At 39.1% G+C, this 19,752-nt stretch overlaps 2 protein-coding genes across 3 annotated transcripts in view; one reads left to right on the top strand and one right to left on the bottom strand.

Annotated features, from left to right (window-relative positions):
* Positions 1 to 1,914: 1,914 nt before the first annotated feature.
* On the top strand, positions 1,915 to 7,671 carry LOC306766569 (putative ribonuclease ZC3H12C; the record flags this gene model as incomplete). Its single annotated transcript, XM_079254349.1, has 5 exons — positions 1,915 to 2,687; positions 4,171 to 4,310; positions 4,442 to 4,676; positions 5,829 to 5,935; positions 6,179 to 7,671. The coding sequence occupies 5 exons, from the start codon at positions 1,915 to 1,917 to the stop codon at positions 7,669 to 7,671; spliced, it is 2,748 nt and encodes a 915-aa protein (XP_079110475.1).
* A 4,429-nt stretch (positions 7,672 to 12,100) lies between these two features.
* LOC306766404 (radixin) overlaps positions 12,101 to 19,752 on the bottom strand; it is a 48,143-nt gene continuing 40,491 nt past the window's right edge. For both annotated transcript variants that reach the window (XM_079254156.1, XM_079254157.1), the window contains exons 9-15: positions 19,171 to 19,267; positions 18,933 to 19,096; positions 16,888 to 17,018; positions 16,031 to 16,191; positions 15,478 to 15,570; positions 15,146 to 15,355; positions 12,101 to 13,282 (exon numbers count right to left, since the gene is read on the bottom strand). In XM_079254156.1, the coding sequence (XP_079110282.1) occupies positions 13,118 to 13,282; positions 15,146 to 15,355; positions 15,478 to 15,570; positions 16,031 to 16,191; positions 16,888 to 17,018; positions 18,933 to 19,096; positions 19,171 to 19,267 (1,021 nt within the window). In that variant the 3' untranslated portion in view covers positions 12,101 to 13,117. The remainder of the gene's footprint in view (positions 13,283 to 15,145; positions 15,356 to 15,477; positions 15,571 to 16,030; positions 16,192 to 16,887; positions 17,019 to 18,932; positions 19,097 to 19,170; positions 19,268 to 19,752) is intronic.

Genomic DNA, 19,752 nt, shown 5'->3' with positions numbered 1-19,752 from the left:
GGATGATGGAGTTAAATAGACTGTAAATCTTGTGATTACTTCTGACTCGTTTCCCATCAAAGGTAACGTTTGTCAGCAAAAGAAGACCTGCAGAAAACTTAGGCATAAGACATAAAATGTTGCTAAAGTCAACTTAGTTAAGCACTGTTGTAAATCACAAGCCATTGCAAGGTGCTTTTAAAGCAGGTTTACATGCAAATATGTGACTTATGTTTTATGTATAATTTTACAATGTTAAGTTGCAGGTTGAATCTTGCTCTTAAATTCCTTGTTACCTCTTAGTGCAGTTGTTGAGTTTGTCCCTGCATTTAACCAGTAAAACAGTATTGCCATCAGTTAACAGTCATTACAAGATTGGTCTGGAAAGATGTCCTCATACTTGGTTTTGGTTATTGGATGAGGATATAAATAAAACTAGAAAAGCATTTGGAGAGCGTAAACCTCCACCAAGCAAAATGTTAAAGAATCCTTTTAAAAAAATTCCTGGACCCAAACAATGATCCGGATCACCACCAAAATTAAAATCAGTTCTTTTCTTTTCACTTTTCCAACAAGTCCTGAAAATTTCATGAAAATCCATCCATAACCTTTTGAGGACAGACAAAGAAACAGATAAATGCCAGTGAAAACCTAACCACCTTGGCCAAGGTAATGGAGTAATTAAAAAATCAAATAAATTGAATGACTTGAAGCTTTCATGAGCCAAACACTTGAGTCATGAGGAGTTTTGTCTATGAAATCCAGTTATTAATCATCATGTTTAGAAAGCAAGTACTGAGTCATAAATGATCACTAAACCTTAAGTGTATTTAAAAGTTGTATTAAAAAGAAGCTTACGTGTGAATGTCACTTTGCTCATGTGTGTAGTATATTTATCAGTAGATATGGTGAAAAGGATCCTTAATGTGAGCAAAAAGTTTAAACCCACCTTAAAAATGAAGCAGAGAAATGAAAGCGTGCACAGGTCGGATAAGTCAGGAGTCGGCATGCTGAGCTGAACCAGTTATACATGCTGCAAAGTTGTCGTTCATTTCATTTATCTGAGGTTTGCATAGATGGATGTCTAAAGAAAAGCAAGCATAATAGAAAACATACATGAGAGTGTTGCAGAATGATGTAGTTAAATAAAATCAAAATGCATTCATACAGATTTTTTTTTATTTTTTTTTTTAAAAAAAGGTGATATAAAGTCTACCGGCAACACTTTTCCAGCCTTTCTGCTGCACTGTCATTCTGTATAAAGATTACACCCGGTCTTGGCTCAAGTTTAGGGTTTTTTTTTTTCCTTTTCTTCTAATCTAACTGCTGTCTGTTACGGCTGCACTGCTAAAATGCAAATCAGCTGAAGTTGGACAGCATTTCCAGCTTGCCCTGTCCTTTTAAAAAGAAAAAAAAAAAAAAGGCTTAGTTTTCAGCTTTGCTTTTTAAAGGCTTTAATGGGTGTGTCGTGTCACAACTGAAATCTTTACAAGCAAATTAGCTGGGTGGAGCAGACTACACCTCAATGTAAAGGGAAGTGATGTTACTGCACTGCAGGTTTTTCTGATTCGACTTACGAAGTAGATTTTTGGGGAAAGAAGGACTTCTTTGTGCGTTTTCTTTTTTTAATGTCTAAACCAAACAAGATCTGGAGAGAGTGAGGCCGCATTAATATCTGAAAGTATTTTTCTCTTTTTTTTTTTTAAAGAAAAATTTACACCATTTTTATCTTTTTGATGAGCTGTTTTTATCTTTTGACCTGACTCATTCCTGCTTATTACATGGTCAAATTAAATTAATCTCCTTGTTCTGTTTCCTCCAAGCTTCCCTCCCAGGATCAGTCAGGGAGCTGTTAGATTTCAGCAGAGTTGGTGGGGTCAACCAGGTGCCCAGGAGGTCACGGAGGACGGGGAGCTGGATGTATGAGAAGGCTTCATGGGCCTGAAGGACCATCTGGAGGATGGAACAGGCCACTTCCTCAGCCTGGGGCTGGATCTGGACTACCTCCATGTGGATGGTACTGACCGTCAAGCTAGCCCAAGCACAGTGACGAGTTCTGGACCCTTACAGGCCAGAGGTGGGACCCCGAGTAACAGCAGTAACAGTATTGGTAGTAGCAGAACTAGTCTCAGCACTCATTCAAGCTGCAGCAGTAGCAGTTACAGTAACTTTTCTGAGGAGAGCGCCATTTCTGACAGTGAAGATGAACGACTGCAGACTGCATGTGGTTCTGGATCAAATCTGCAACAAGATCCACCCCACTTACACCAGAGAGAGACCTCCTCAGATCATCAGCCAGTCAGGCTGGACCTGACACCAAGTCTTTCCCATGGAGACCTCCCACAACCAGGAACATTACCGCCCACTGACCTTATAACAGACTGCCGCACAAAGGTTGAGTTTGCTCTCAAGCTTGGCTACTCTGAGGAGCTGGTGCTGCTGGTCCTGAGGAAACTGGGCCCAGATGCACTCATTAACGATATCCTGGGAGAGCTGGTCAAACTGGGAACCAAGACAGAGATGGAGCAGCAAGGGGGTGCAATCTCTCAGTCTCCTTCCTCTTCTTTGTCGTCCTCTTTGGGTAGCTCTTCCACCTCCTCCTCCAGCTCCTCTCTAGACTCTTGTCGTCTGCTGTGTCCGTCCTCTCTGCTGGAAGACAAAGACAACCTTCGGCCTGTTGTAGTTGATGGAAGCAATGTCGCCATGAGGTGAGGACATCAAGCGGTCCCCCCCTTTGCTTACACAAACTGTACAGCACACTGTAACAATAATACAGCGAATAATGCAACAATCATTTACTGTATTTCATAATAATTTGATAACACTTAAAGTTTTAACACAGTGCATGAAAAATAAAAACAGTTATGGAAGAGAAAATAAACATTAGGCAACAACAGACAACACAGCCAATGTAGCAGGTTGCTTAAACAGCAATTTCACTGTCTGGAAAATTCATGTTTAAGAAGTTTGAAAAGAAATCTGCATTTTTATTTCATGAAGTTGAATAACAACGATTTAAAAATGCAAAGTAGCCCAAAACATTGCTTTTTGTTCCTGACATGTCTGAGCTGGTAATGCAACAGTTGCAGGGTGCATTGCTATCACAACATAGAAAATATCAGCAAAGCTTTCCTTATTAAAATGCATATAAAATGTGTATTTTAATAGTAAGCACAGTATTTTACCAACCATTTGCATTGCACCTTTAATGTACAAGACAATTCAAAGTGGAAAACAAGCAGAAGCATAAGTCGTATCTGTAGAATGTCTGTGACCAGATCAGGATGGAAAAATGCTGCAGTGCATTAAGTTTTTGTGTAAAGTATCTATATTTAAATCGGTATCACTGATACTGGCTTGAATTTTACTTGGTATTAGATCAGAAAGAAAACCAGTGGTATCACACATCACTAACTATCCTGCCTACTGGTGAACATGGAGGAATAGTCACATTTGGCCATCATCACAACTGGTTATGTTTGTGGTTGTTATACTTTATTTTGCTTGTTTGTTTAATAAGATTAGAGTCTGTTTAAACTTCCCTAATAAGGAGCATGTGTTCCATGCAAACAATGTTTATACTGAACGTCAACAAATGTCGTGGTTTGGGGTTTTTCTTTAACTACTTGTTCCTAAAACAAAGTTTGAGACCTGTGTTATTTAAATTGTTTTTAAGTTCAAATAGATGAATAAAAAAAATGAAGCCAGAAAAGGAAAAAAAAAAACAAAAAAAAAAACACAAAGATCCTGCTGAAAATGCCACTGTGTACATTGAAAGTATACATATTAGGCTGTGACTTTATCATGAAAGAGCAACAACTTACAGCAGGGGTGGGCAACTCTGTTCCTCCAGGGCTGCAGTCCTGTAAGTGTTGGGAATTTCTGAGCTGCAACACAGCTGACTAAAATCAGTGGGTAATTAGCAGGGTTGTGCAGCACAAGTCTGCTAAATAAGTCTGATGTGCATCAGGTGTGTTGCAGGAGAGAAACTCCAAACACTTGCAGGACTGCAGCCCCCTCAATCAACAGAGTTGGCCCCCCCTTGACTTACAGACCAGAACTAACAGTAAAGTAATGGATAAGATTTATTGGCTTTAGCGGGATCATTTATTTGAACTATAATCATATTAAAACATTTAAATGATGCAAACTGACATTGTTGCATATTAACATTTCTTTCTGCTCATGCAGTCATGGGAATAAGGAAGTGTTCTCCTGCCAAGGCATCCAGCTGGCTGTTGATTGGTTCTTGGACCGAGGTCACCGTGACATCACCGTTTTCGTTCCAGCTTGGAGAAAGGAGCAGTCGCGACCTGATGCTCTTATCACAGGTAGCAGCTGCAATTAGTGATCAGTAGAGACTGTTGATTGCACTGTCTTTTGGAGGACACGGTGAACAGAATGTTTATTTACTTCTTCGACTATATTTGTGTTAAAACTCCATTCCCTTCATTTTGTTCAGACCAAGAGATCCTGAGGCGACTAGAGAAAGAAAAAATCCTGGTTTTCACTCCATCTCGTCGTGTGCAAGGACGCCGTGTGGTTTGCTACGATGACCGATTCATCGTCAAACTGGCGTATGAGTCGGATGGCATAATTGTGTCAAATGACAACTATCGGGATCTGGCCAATGAGAAGCCAGAGTGGAAGAAATTTATTGACGAACGCCTGCTGATGTACTCATTTGTAAATGACAAGTAAGCAAACCAAAACCCAAATCAAATCAAAGATACTTTGTTTATCCCCAAGGGGAAATTTAAAGTTCAAATGGTGGAGAGGAAGTAGAAAGAAAATATGTTGGAAATGACTAAATACAGGAAAAGTCATATTTAATAAGTATTATTCTCAGCATCACATAGAAAACCTCTCATGTTAAAATAATATTGTCTTATCGTGAATTTGATGGCATCAATACGCCTTTAAAAAGTTGAAATGGGGCGACGGAAGACTGAAAAAGTGCTGCTAAAAACAATCTGCTGGAGGAAAATCATGCATCAGGTTAACTGGCAACTGGATAGTAACAGAACTGGTATAAAAAGGTACACTTAAAGCAATAAAGTCTCTCAGGTAAAAAATTAGCAATGTTTTGCTATCTAAAAACAGTGAAAAAAAGTTTAATGCAATGCAGATAAATTCCTCCTGCATGTTCAACCATGAAGGCTTTGAATATGCCATCATCTGAGCTGTATATTATAATATGCTTCTGAAAAAATGGAGAAATCCCCGAGCACATTTGATTTAATGTCTTTTTTACACCTTGAAACATTGATTTATTTGATTCGCAAATAAATGTTTATGTTTACGTTACATTTTGGTTTGGGATAAGTGTGATTTGAAAAGGACACAATAATGATAGAAAAGTCACTACTCCAAAGAAAATGTAGCTTTTTTTTTCTTTTTATTTTATTTTACTTCTATGAAAATTGTAATTTCTAAAACTTAAACATCTTCATTTGGAACTTACAACTTTGCAAGTGTTTTTTTTTTCTCTCCGAGAACTTAAGATTCAATTACCAAACACAACCATTCCCTTATTGCAGTTCTGATCTTTATCACTTCCCCTCATTTTCAGCCCATAAATCACCTGTGTACACTTTGGAAACTATATTATCCTATTTAGCTTTCTTTGTTTGTGAACAGTTGTGGCAGAAATGTCTGGATGTCAAATTTCTAAAATATAATTGAATAACAAGAAAGATCTCTTGTTAGGAGCTAAAGAAATGACCTGACCGAGACTTTGCTTGGGTTGGACTGATTGATTCCTCATTACGGCAAAATAAATCATTAAAAACTTAAAAACGTTTATTTTTTAGAATTTTAATTTGGATCTAATTTTATGGTGCATTTAGATTTATGCCTCCAGATGACCCACTGGGACGCCATGGGCCAAGTCTGGAGAATTTCCTGAGGAAGAGACCTTTGATTCCTGAACACAGGAAGCAGCCATGTCCTTATGGTAATATATGCATTTACTGGCACTTCATGTACTATTTTGTGTTGGACAAGGGCTGATATATGTTTTACTGAATATTCATCCTTAAAAAGTAATAACTGCTGCGAGGTTTGTTTTTTTGTTTTGTTTTTTGTTTTTTTTGGGGAGAGGGTGATTGATACAATTTTTTGTGTCCATTTGCAAAGGTGTTAAGCGAGTGTATTTTAGAACATTAATGCAAAGTAATTTCTGTTTTTCTGTCTTTAGGGAAGAAGTGCACCTATGGCCACAAGTGTAAATTTTATCATCCAGAAAGGGGCAGCCAACCTCAGCGCTCTGTAGCTGATGAGCTTCGTGCCAAAAATTCCTCAGCTGCTTCAAGAAACCTGCTGGAACACGCCCTGAAGGTAAAGAGCCAAAGTGCTGGTCTGTCAGACGAAAAAGCAGAAGCTGAACCGAGGCGAGAGCAGCCAAAGCAAACTCCACAGAGGTCCTTCTCCGAGTTCATGGAAGATGGACTCCAGGTGCACTCCAAAGTAGAAGGTCGGAGAGGAAGCAGCAGCAGCAGCAGCAGCAGTAGCAGCAGTAGCTGCAGCAGTATTATTGTAGGGCCTCCTGCTCCTGGAGGGCCTCCTTCATCAGGATATGTGGACCCATGGGAGCCACCTGGTAGATGTAATAGAAGACCTGTTGGAGCTTCTGGATCTAGCCAGGCTGAATCTTACAACAGATGCATGTCTCCAGACATGGGTTACAGCTCACTGGTAAAGGCCTATTCAGGCCTAAATCTTGTAGTGCCTCAGTCTCCGGAGTTTTTCTTGGCAGCAGATTTGCGAGCATCTTCCCTGGTGTCAGACTGCAGCAGCAATGGTAGTGTTGGTTCAGACTGTTTCTCACCCAACCCCAAGTCAGACGATAGTCCCAAATGTCACCATCGCCATCCTCACCACCATCGTTACTATGCTGGACAGTACGCTCATGCTGCAAGTCATTTTTCTCCTGGAATGAGCCAGCATTCCCCTCATGGTCACTCTGCTACTAAAGGCCTGTGGAGAGCACAGGGATTTGCCATGGAAGACCCTCCATCAACTGTTAGCCCTCCCAAATCCTCACATCCCCTCAAGACCACCTCAGCCTACACCCCACCCCGGCAACAGCATCCATTGTTGAGCAGCATTCCTGGGGAAATACCACCTCGTACACCTCAAGCGTCCACTGTTCACTCTCAGAATGTATCCCTCACTTGCAATCCAATGGCCTCCCCATGGCATGAAGGGGGGCTCCAAAATGCCAGAGTGTACAATGGATCGCCTCTTTATTCTAGAACAGACTATTCGGGGCTAAACCTACAATCGAACCAGATAAACTGGGACCCTAGTTATCAGTCATCCACTAAGCCCTGCTATGATCTCTTTTCATATAAGAGCTTTCCACCAGTCCATGGGAAGACTTGGCATCCACCTTGGAGCCAAAAAGTCCACTCATCACCCCACAAGCATTCTGGATCAAGTCCTCCACCACTTCCACAGCAGTCCCTTTCACCAATCGCCACCCACAAGAGCCACCCAACCCCAACGCCCTTGCAATCAGAGCTTCCTGCTTTGGGTCGATACCAGGACCTCAGAGAAAGGGTATTTACGAACTTGTGCAGCATCTTCCCTCCAGACCTGGTTAGGACAGTGATGATCAAGAACCCTCATGTAATGGATGCCCAAGAGCTTGCTGCTGCAATTTTGATGGAGAAATTGCAGAACATTTAATGAATGCAGACAGAAGATCGTGTTCAATATCCGTCTTAACTTCCATTTGCAGGCAGGTCAGTGCCTTGCAGACATCTTCATAATTGAAGCAACACTGGACAACCACAAAGTGACAGGACTGGACACGAGGATCTTTCAGCTTTTAATTACTTCTTTTCAATGCAGGGAAGCCATCTTACCAGTTAATTTTTGTAAAGGGAAGTCACAAAATTGGCATGACTTTTTTTTCTGTAAATATGCTTCCTTTTCAGCACTTATGATAAGGAAAGTTTTGGGCTTAATTTGCATGTTTGTGCTATTTTGGGCTTTCCATCGCATTACGGTAGGCTTGGGGAGCCTTAATATATCTTAAGGGTGACTTTGTTGTTCAACCTTTATTTATTTATTTACTATAATTTAAGTTATTTACATATGTTTAAGTTATTTAGTCTTCTGGCACTTTTTTATTTTTTGTGTTTTTTCCTCCACGATTTAAAAAAAAAAAGTATTTTTCTTTTAAATGGGGCAATCATATCAGGGTATTTCTCAAATTTGCTGTCCATGTGAGCAAAAGACTTGTGTTTTTTTTCAGTCAGTAATAATCTGAGAATTTTTGGTCAAATTACAGACATCTTCCATCAATATTTTATGCCTAACTTGGCTCAACAAACAGATTGGGTGTTTTGGTGTGTGCTAACAGGTGGCAGAGCACTTGTGAGATTTTGTGGATTTCCCCCAGTGAGGATGTGAAACTCAAACGGCACCCACAAAAGAAGATAGCAAAAACTCCAAATGAAAACCCCAAGCGCTTTGTTCACCACCAAGTAAGAGTTATTTCCTCTGCTGCGATAGCCTTTTACGCCGACTTCATAGATTCCACTTTCAAATCAATAAAAATGTAATGGAAATCATATTAAAATGACAGGCCAAAATGTTGGGGTAGAACGGGGATTTTTATTATTATTCAAATTGAAAATGTGTTTTAATTTATTGCATTTAATGTGAATGTCTGTGATGCATGACGCACGGGATCTCCTTCATTTTTTGGTGTCAGCACTGAAGTGTAAATATTCTCCCAGACAGGGTGTTACCTATCTGTCCTTATTTATCTGTTCAGCACAGAGATCCATGAGTTTTTAGCTCAAGTTGGGAATATTTCTTAAAATATGATCGTGTTTAATTTTGCAGACTTTTCTTGAAAGAGATTTCACTTTTAAAAACTCAGCAGTTTGGCCATTAATGAGTCAATTACTATGTTTTGTATAAATAGTTCATTTGCATTCGTCTCCTTTGCTCTTGCAAACATAAAATCTGTTACCAGAAACATCCCGCAGTCTGCAAAACGCACAGAATTATCTGACAAGAAGTTGAATGTAACAAAATTCTTGTGCTTCAGCTTTAAGAAATGATTTTTCCTTTGCTATGTTATGGTTCTTTGAAAGTATTTTCAGATCTTATGCATTTATAGTAACTCACCTCAATGCTGGATTTGTCAAATGAAATTGTTTTCACGACAGCTTCCAGCAGTGTGGTTACGGCAATGCCTGAGGAAACGTTTGGAAAACCAAAACCCTTCCCAGTTGGAATCATTTCTTGTAGTATGTTTCCCCTTCTTTGTTGATACAAATTGTATCCTATGAACTTTTAAACAAGGTAATTATTTTGTATGAAAATGTCAAGAGAAACTGTTTAATCTGAAAAATGTTGTGAAGAGGCAAAGTTTTGTCACCTTTGGTACAGAATTGTGCGAAGAAAGTGTCTTTATTGTGTGTATGTGTTGTCTAAAATCACCAAGTTGCTATAACATTAGCCGAGTAGAGGCTACAAACATGAAAGATCAAAGTTAGTTATCTGTGTTTTTAATAAAGGTGTAATTATGTCAAAGTGACTCATGAGACATAAAAGTTGCTGGCATCACCACCCACTTTAGCAGATATAAAGAAAGGTTTTCACAAGCTTTGTTATCAAATCAATGTCACTGCCTTGAAATGTTTTCTAATACTCTCAAAAACTTATCATTATAGCCTTGAAAGGTGTCATCACTGTGGCAGTAATATGTAAAACAGGATGAACAAGTTGGGTGTCATCTAATAAGTTTACTTTGTACAGTCTATAAGATGTTATACTGTCTGGCACTGTGTGCTGCTGCTTGCTGCCTGTGGGGTATAAACGTTCTATTTAACAAACCTCTTAGGGTGCGAACATACTATTAAAGGCCACAGTTATTTTTTTTATTGGCATGAACGTCTTTTGAAAGAGTATTTTTCCAATTGTATGTGCTTTCTCACCACCTTTCTACGCATAAGAGATTGTAGTTCTGAAAGTGCTGATAAATATAGGGGTGAAATCATTGCTGCCTGTGATAACATGATGCTTTGAACAGTTTTTTTAAAATTTTACTTGTAAAAATGAGTTTGGACTGATCATAAAGCCAACTTCTCATTGCAATATTCACCAAATCAAATATTTTCCATGCACAGATGTTGGTTAAATGTTATCTAGCATTGTGCTATATGCTAATGCGGGATGGACTTCTGAATCTATTAAAGAAAAGCTACTTTGAGATGTTACAAGTGTTACAAAGGGAATTAATATTGATCATGTAACAAATTTTGACATAGCATAACTTGCTTATGTACATAATTAATGTACTCCCACTGCAAATACAAAATATACATTAAATTAGCCAGTAATGTTAAATGTGCTACAGATTAAATAAACTTATAAATAAGAGTTTTCCAGTTAGTTTTTACACTTTTTTGTTTGCTTGGGTTTCAACCCATTCTGGGTTCTCAACACATCAAATATATGGAGTTAGAAGTCAGAAAAATTGCAGCATTTTCTGAAATGCTAAAAGCTACCTTGCTAGCTGTTTCACAGGAAAGGTACTGTGTACATGGATTGGTTAATGCTAACATTAACATTTTGTAGCTATTGCTAAAACTCTTAGCAAAGCCAAAACAACATAACTGATCTTCTCCTCTGCATTAAAAGACCTAAAACCACAAGCTTTTCCTCAGCTCATTTATATTTTGTTTTATGCCAGTGTTCACTGTTTTTCTTACTTCATAAACTATTGTATCAGTTTGAGTTGGTCTTATGCTACCATCTGTCCCACATGGTTTGGGAAAAGGTATGACTTCTTTCAATTTTATTTTATTTTATTTTTTTTAACAATTTGCCTATTGTTCATTGCATTATTTTGCTTCAAATCCAGGTTGAACATACCAGTAATTTATTTGTTTTGTCCAGGAAGATGTAATTTGTTAGCCATAAACTGAATTACATGTACACAAACTTAAGTTTAAGGGAAAAGTTGTGAAATGGCAAAAGTCACCATTGATCTGTTCTTTCCAAATGTGCTTTAATTCAGCTTCATTTCTGATAGAAATAAGTTAGCGCTGCCTTGTCAGGGACCAAAGTCAAATAAAAAGCTGTTAACGGTTTTTCCTTGCTCAGGCAAATGGTGGTTATGTCAAACCAAAATAAAACAAAACAAAAGTCTTTAACCATTGCTGAAGATTCTGCTGGAAAAAGTTGGAAAATTAATAAATTAATCAGAAAAAGATGGTCCTGGACTGGGGGCTAAAAATCCAAAGCAGTCATCTACTGTTCCGAGTCATTTGTATTGATTATAGCCGAACAAACTGAATATCATAAAATCTTGTTTTTCACTTCAATTATGCACCAACTACAAAAGTGTCACTGTAATCCAGGGGTGCCCAAGTCTGGTTGTCTGGATCTACCATCTTGCAACTTTTAGATGCATACTTTCACCAATAAACCTGAATCAAATGGGGTTTTTTTTTCCAGGTCTCTGCAGAACTTGATGTCATGCAGATGATGGAATTTGCTATTTGATTCAGGTGTATCAGAGAAGAAATGCAACTAAAAGTTGCAAGATGGTAGATCTCGAGGACTAAACTTGGGCACTTCTGCTGTAAGCGGATAACTAAAAGCATAAATTGTGAATTTATTCAGCCCAAACAGAAAAATATATATTTTTTTAAAAATGTGGGTAAAGTGTTTTTGTTTTTTTTTGTCCATGTAACAGATTCTGGAAAAACATTTCTTTCTACGTATTTCTTAAAAATGCATGTGTGCCTCAACAGGAAAAAAATAAATGTGACTTAACCACAGATTCAGGGAAACTGGCCAAATGAGACATGCTGACTGTTCTTGCGTGTGATGTAAACATGACCAATAAATTCTTACTCAAGCTTTCACGTTACTTTGACTGCATATGTTATAAAACATATATGTTGTGATATTGTGTTTAGCAAAATATGAGATTTATTAATTAAAACTTTCTATTGCATATGCTGCATTTCATAAAGTATTGCTAGTTATTTTTCAACTATCACTTTTTAACTACATAGCATACAATATATAGCCCAATAGCAATTATAGCAATTAAAAATGCTACAAAACAAAAGCAATCACTGAACATCTTCCCATTTTATTAAAAAAAAAACAAAAAAAAACCCAATTTCGTTGCTGTGTAGGAACATCTGCAGACAGATAATTTCACTAAAGATAAATCAACTTAAGGTAGCAAGTACGGGATTAGTCTTAGTTTTATATCAAAGTTGTGCATTTTAAGGTACGCGTCAAAACTGGCTTCAAAGTTGATCAGTAGTTTAGGACAAAACTCTTAGCTTCATGTTTGGAAATATAAAGTTATCCTTTATTGTGGGGAAAAATATTATTGAACAAATATCTTGATGGAAACAAAGAAACAGAATGCAAAATAAAAAAAAAAAAAGATCTGATTTGCATCCGTTTGCTCACAATTTGCAGCACGAGAATTTGCAAACTGACCATCATTCAAGGAGATTAGGTGAACTAAAGTAACAGGCGGCCGAACTGTCCCAAAGAAAAAAACAAAAAGTCGACACAGGTGGACAGAAAGCAACAAGACAAATAAGGCATTTAAAAAAACCAAAAGACATTTAAATTGTTTAGCTCATGAACAGAAGTAAAAGTGAAGTCTATTAAAGCGTGCCGCCATCATCAACAAGCTAAAGCTACAAATGGCCGTTAGGTTTTGAGTAAAAGCACAACCATTTCGGTCCAGTCTCAAGTCTTGTGAAAGGATCCTGGTATTGTTAACTGTTTTACATGCAAGCTTTAAAACTGCCAGTAATGTACGAGGGAGCGGTAAAGGTTGCTTGCCATTTTCAGCCCAATTAAAAAACATGTGCTTTTTTTTCATATATATAGGTTGACTTCTCAAAAAAGCAGAAAGCAGTGCGATCGGCCGACTGCTGCCAGGCAGAGCTTTGGCGAGGCTGAAGCTGCGGAGCCCCATAGCTGGCATTTCTCCTTGGGTAGAAAAGGGGAAAAAAAAGCAGGAGGTCCTGTAGTGGCAGCAGGTCTTCGGCTTTTACAAATAAAGTGAGGCGCTGACATGGCAATGAGACTAAAAAGTCTCTTTTCAGCTTCGTGTCCATGCTTTTCTTCTCGCTCACATGGACTCAAACTCGTCAATCCGCTGTTTGGTGTTGCCTTGGCGGATCTGGCGCAGGGTTTTGTACTTGTCTCTGCCTGCTCTGACATTCTCTGCGTGCAGCATGTCGTTCTGGGTTTTCTTGGTATCGTCTCGAGCCTCGGCCAACTCCGAGCTCAGAGCCTAAACAGAAGGAAGAAAGGATTATTAAACAGCTGCTCAGAACTGCATTTCACAACTTTTACGTGAAGCCCGCAGCATTGTGTCTCGTTAACAGAAAAAAATACAAATATATTCATCGGGTGGAAGGTTTTCTATTTAATTTGGACATTTTTTTCTATTTAGAACATTTTTTGGAAAAATATACAAATGCATTTTGTCTTTCAGAGATTTTTCCTTTTTAAAGATGCAGAAACTTAAACAAGCTAACAAAAATATGTTTAAGATGATTATTTACTGAGCCGGATGGCCCAAACATATGCAAGTCAAGTCAGAATACAATGACGGCACAGTTATCCACATTTTTTTTTTAAAAAAAAAGAACTCCTCTCTTACCCTCCCCTCCCCTCCCATCTCCCCAGGGTAGGGCGGGTGGCTGTTCATGTTTCAAGCTCAGGTTCTCTACCAGAGTCCTGGCAGCTTGAGGATCCTACACAGTTTCTTAGCTGTCTCTAGGACTATGCTTTTCTGGACGGAGATGTCTGATGTTTCACCAGGTATCTGTTGGAGCCACTTCTCCAGTGTAGGGGACATGGCCCCCAGTGCTCCCATCACTATGGATACTACTGTTGCTTTCACCCTCCAGGCCTTCTCCAGGTCTTCCTTGAGGTCTTGGTACTTCTCCAGTTTCTCATGCTCCTTTTTCCTGATATTTCCATCATTAAGGACGGATACATCGATCACTACAGCTTTCATCTTCTGCTTATCCATGATCACTATGTCCGTTTGGTTGGCCACCACCATTTTATCTATAAGATCTTCTGGGACTTTCAGATCCACACAGATCCAGACCGGTTTTGGAAAACAATTCCTAAAGCTTAACTTTACTTATTTACTTATAGTAATGAATGTAATTATGAATTGTTAACCATAAAATTCAACACACTTACAGTCCTGTTTTCATATTCTTACATTTCAAAGAGATGCTGCTTGTTCCGGTTGCCTTTAGAACAGCTTCATGCCAGCAAGGCCTTTCATTTTGGCTGCCATGTTAACAGATTAAAGCATCAGACTATGGTCTGGGTAGCAGTTTTCAGTAAAAACACACAGCTACAACATTATCTAGTCATCATATTAACCCGTTATGTTTTCTGTGTTTGCATGTGACTATTATTAAACCGGGGAACTTTTATAGTCTTACTTTTTTCAGTCATTCAGTCACGGATTAAATGCAGCGATTACTAGAGTTTAACACGCTGGAAGCAAACACTTCCTTGTTTTTAGATATATTTTTTTAAAGGTGCAGCTAGTATATAAATCAAATAAAACTTTATTTATAAAGCACTTTCCATACAAAAGTGTTTTACATACAAAAAACAATTGTTAAATCTTTGCAACACAAAGCTAAGAAACCTGGAGATGAACATCTGGACTGATGTGTGAGTGAGGAAATGATGTCTGGTGGTTCTGTCCACACCAGGAGCCCCCTCACCAATGACCACAGAGGGGGGTCAACACAGGAACCATCCAGATCAGGGTAGGGCAGGGCCCACACAGCAGCAATGGTTGAAGCGCAGGATCCTGCCAACCACCCCAACTAGAGCAGTCTCCATAGCAACGACCTCGTGACACAACTGGTGTCACGTGTTCTCCCCCTCTGGTCCTCATCAGGACTCGTATGACTGAATTCTGGAGTAATTGTAGGTTTAGACTATGGTTTTAGAGAAGACCAGAGAGTAGGGCTTTACAATGATGCAACCAGCACCTCTGTGCTGGTTAGAGAGAGAAATGGGCCGACTGGACGGGATCCAGTTCGGTCCCGGTAACCTCGAACTGGATTCATCCGGTAAATAAGAGAGAAATACGGACTCATCTTGTCTCTCGTACCTGCAGCTGTTTCTTGACACGTTCGTTCTTCTGCGCCTCGGTGATACGCTCCTCTTCGCTGCGGTGGCTGGTGACACCGTCGCTGAGGAGCTCGGCGCTCGCCTCGGCGTTCGTTTCATCGTGCTCGTCGTGCTCAGGCGCCGGCGGAGACGTCATGGCCGACTTCAGCTCCTCCCTCGTCTTCTCCAGGTCGTCTTGTGCCGACAGAGCCTGGAAGGAAAACAGAAGAGAAACACACACTGATGTTCACGATTTTACTCTCAAGTCTCCTCAAAACTAAAAAGCACGGAAACAACGGACAGAAACACATTTCTACAGAGGGGTTCAAATACTTTGTGCTGCCATTCTGTTGCTTCCTCTTCCTTTTTCCTCTTGGCCTCCTCAAGCAGGGCGATTTTGGCTGTGAACTCAGCCAATTCAGCGGCCTGTTGAAATGAAACAACAGCAGCAAGTTACTATGTGGAAGTAAAAGGAAAATGTCTAAACAGACCCAAACACAGATGGTTTTGATTGATAAACTGTCTTTTCCTGCAATACAATTTGAACAAGTCATTAAATATCCCAAAATCCTGAATCAAATTACCATTATAGCTCATATAATCAGAGAAGATATGATTGAAAACAAAGGTTAAATATAAAATATTTAGTAAGTGTGAGAAATAATTACTTTATACACTACCAGTCATAAGTTTGGACACACTTTCCCATTGGATTTAATGGGAAAGTGTGTCCTAACTAAAGTCTGAAGGCTATTTTCTGCAACATAATCTCCATTATGAATATTCTGCTTCTGTAAAACATCTTTAGAGATGCTCCAGCATGTTGGTGGTACATGCTGACCAACATGGATAAATATGAAGCTGGACATATTGGGTTTGGAAGTACCAGCTGCTCCTGGTTCTTCATCTGGTCGGCAGCCTGCTGAGCCAGCGCTGCCTTGGCTTCCTCTGCTGCCTGCCTCTCCTTCTCCAGTCGCTCTGCTTCCTCCTTCGCCCGCTTTCGTTCCTGCTCCAGCTCCAGCGCCTTGCGCGTCTGCTCCTCCAGCTCTGCAGGGAAACAGAACACCAGCTAAATTAACAACGGACAAAGGTGTGAAGTGAAAATAAGCACGACAAGAATAATTCTTCCATCGAGTTTCTTTACGTTAATTAAACAAGTAGAAGACGGGTAGATGGGTTGATCCGCAGCCAACCTGCAGAATTTCTTGGAAACAGTAAAACTGGGTTGCAGTTGCTGCCAGAGCGAAGGCTCCTCTTTGTCTGTTATAGAGTCTCTGCTTTATGCAAATCTACATTAATAAGCTGTTTGCTCTTTCATTGGCATGCATCGTTAAAAAAAAAAACAAAAGTGCACGTTTCCAGGTTGGCCTTTCAGTCATAAATGAGCTGTTAGTAAAGCAGCTGAAGTCAAAAGAGGTCAAAGACTCTTTATGCAAAAGGTGATTTAAATATGTGAAATTCAAGCTTTGGAAAATGTTTAACAAATGAAAACTAGATTAGTATGTAGATTTTTTTTTTTTTAAACTTCCTTTGTGTTGGCGCATTTTATTGTTTTGCTTGTTTTTTAACCTCATTTCACATTTGACTACTTATAACTCGAACATCTTAAACACAAAGTAAGACAAAAAACAAAAAGATAAAGCAGTTAGATGTAATGTAAATATTTAACAAACCAACAGTTGGCCTTTATATGACAGTTTTGGATATTAAATCAGTTTCTGCCGGCGAGGACAAAGGTCGTACCTTTCTGAGCTCTCTGTGTCTGCTCTTCGATCTGCCTCAGCCTCTCGATCAGCTCATCTTTCTCTCGCTCTATTCGCTCCTTCTCCTTCTCCGCAAACTCGCGCTTTTTCTTCTCATTCTCCAGTTGTGCTCTGAAAAACATCACAGGCAAAGATAATCACACATCGAGTTAGATTTAAGTTGCTCATATGAAACTGCGTCATTTTTTCAAATGACTTATCTTTTTTCCATGCAGACATTTCACCTGATTACCTGCACACGTTTATCTGTACAGCCTGCAGCTCTTCTGCACATTTAATCCGGCTGATACGCAGTTATTTTACATCTTGTGCTCTCTATAGCTCCATAACTCAGCTGGCATTTGGTTTATTTTTATTCTCCTTAAAATATTGGCAAAGCTCAGTAATGGCTAAATCTTCCTTTTATGTTCACATGTGCTTTAAATCCACTTGCATACTGTTCATGTATGGCCTTTACCTAGATTTTCTTAAATGATAATGATATTTTGGTAATGAAAATAAATTCTAACAAAAAGAAAAGACTATGATGGCCCGTAATGCCTTTGAAATTAAACTCACCAACATCCTGCTTACCAATATGAAAACTGAGAGCGAGTTTAAAAGTGAAAGATTAAATTTATCCATTAAACATCAGTAAATACTGACACTGATAAAGAATTCATTTCCTCTTTTTCTAACAAACAGAAATGAAACTGTTTAGAGCAGTAAAGCAGTCGCAGGATAATAATTTACAACCATGTGCTGTTTATGTTTCCTTACAGAAGCCTCAACGGTGACTAAGTGCGTCTTTCAAAGCAGTGTTTGTGGATTTCTGCAGGTTTTTCTTATGTCTCCCTGCTTCATATGTTTGGACTCCCCAACATGCTGCCTACAAGCTACCAGTTTATAATAAGCCATTCATTTCAGGCATGTGTGCTGAAGCAGAGAAACATAAAAGAAAAGCATTTCAGAGGGTCTCAGGGACTGACAAACAAATCCCCAGACAAAAACACAAACATGACATATTTTCTCAAGGTAACACCGCCCCCTAGTGTTCAAAACGTGTTGAGAACAAACCGGCACAGCAGCAGGCAGCACCATGCATCCGGTACAGAGTGAGGAGGGAAAAAACCTTCTACAGCTGCTAATATGTTTACTTAATCATCTTGTTAGTCTGGTTTCTCAGTTACAAAGTGGCAAAGCATGCTGTACAGCACGCTGGCAACTTTACAATCCTGTCATCTGCATGGCACGTACGCGACAGACATCTCATCTGGAGTCTTCAAGGACAGGAAGCGGCAGATTTATTTTTGATTTTTTTAAAGTTTTCACGGCTGCAAAGGGAAACACATCCTGCCCCACTACTTTTTCCGTGGACTGATTTCCCAGAAGGAATGTGGGAAACATTCCTTTAAGACAAGTTTAACAACGTTCCCTTTATGCAGCTTCAACCTGTTGTCTGTAAAGGACCAGAAGAAGCCGGAACTGCATCAGGAAACTTCCAGGAGTTCAGCTAAAACAGTGGTAGAGAAAACAAAAGGGACCATAAGCCAAACTGGTGTCTCTCTGTCTGGTCAGCTTGTTTGGCTTCCATCAGGGTGACACTCTCATGACTCTACATGCCCCTTTGCTGTAACTGGGAGAACGACTGTCAAACTGAACTGCTGGTTCAGGTCATACCAAGGTCTTTATCAATCTGGTATAGTTGGAATGTTCTCCTTTGTTAACAGGAGTTTTATTTGTTTGTTTTTTGTTTTTAATTTCCAGTGCCTCAAAGAGTTTGTCCCAAAAGAATTGCTGGGTTTGGTGCAATATAAATATAACTTACTGAAATAAATTGTGATAATGTACGAGAATCTTGTGTTAAAAAAAAACAACAAAAAAACAAGTGTGATCTAATTGTTTTAAGTATATTTTTTTCTTACCAACCCTTAAAAAAACAAGCCAGAAAAACAGATAAATAAGATAAACTTGATTAAAATGAGGAAAATGATTGTTTGAAGGTTAACAGATAGAAACTTTGAAGATCATGGACATGAACTTTACCTCTCCATCTGTTTGTGGTGCTTCTCCTCTCTGGCCTGAGCCTTCATCTGCTGCACCTCTATGGTATCCGGCTTCCTCCTCCTCATGTATAACTCATGGTTTCCCATACACAACGCCAGGATGCGCTTGTTGATTCGTAACCGAGGAGCATAAAACACAAAATCCTGGAGGAAGAACAAGATGGCATATGAAAGGATTTATAATAAATAAATAAATAAAGAAGTCTTTCAACACTCACTGGAGCTTTCTTGTCGATGGGCTTGATGACAAACTTCTTGTCATTGAAGGAAATGTTTCGTATCTCGCTCCAGGGGAAGCCGATCTTTGGTGATAACCTGATGTGACAAAGATGATGGTTTAAATTAAAGCCTCAGTTTCTGGGTGTCCATATAAACCATGAGAGGATTATTTTCTATATATCTTTTTTTTTTTTTTTTTTATCCATGAGTTAAACTGTTCTCTTTCACCCTGTGTGAAAACAGCTCTTATGTTTCGTTCCTTCCCACCACCAGAGGGCGCTACTGTCACACAAACGCCATCCCAGCGGCTCGTAAAAGTCTGTCACTTTTTTTTAAACCAGCGATTAGATATTGTTACAAAATCTAGCTCAGATAAAATAACTTAAACAAAGTCTGCCTTTATTCCATCTTTTCTTCTGTGATAATGTAACAGCTGTGTGGAGACTCATCTTAAGATAACCATAGAGTGGATGTTGTCTCTCCTAACAAACACTTCTGATGTGGTTTCGCTTTAATGCTGGTTTCTAATTTCAGTTATGTGCTGATTGCATCAGCTCGAGCAGTTTCCAACCCTCTGCCCT

The sequence above is a fragment of the Telmatherina bonti genome (genome assembly GCF_933228915.1).
Source record: "Telmatherina bonti genome assembly, chromosome: 15".
NCBI classification, from domain to species: Eukaryota; Metazoa; Chordata; class Actinopteri; order Atheriniformes; family Telmatherinidae; genus Telmatherina; species Telmatherina bonti.
The sequence above is the reverse complement of the archived record's forward strand: the minus strand, read 5'-3'. Positions and strand labels throughout refer to the sequence as shown.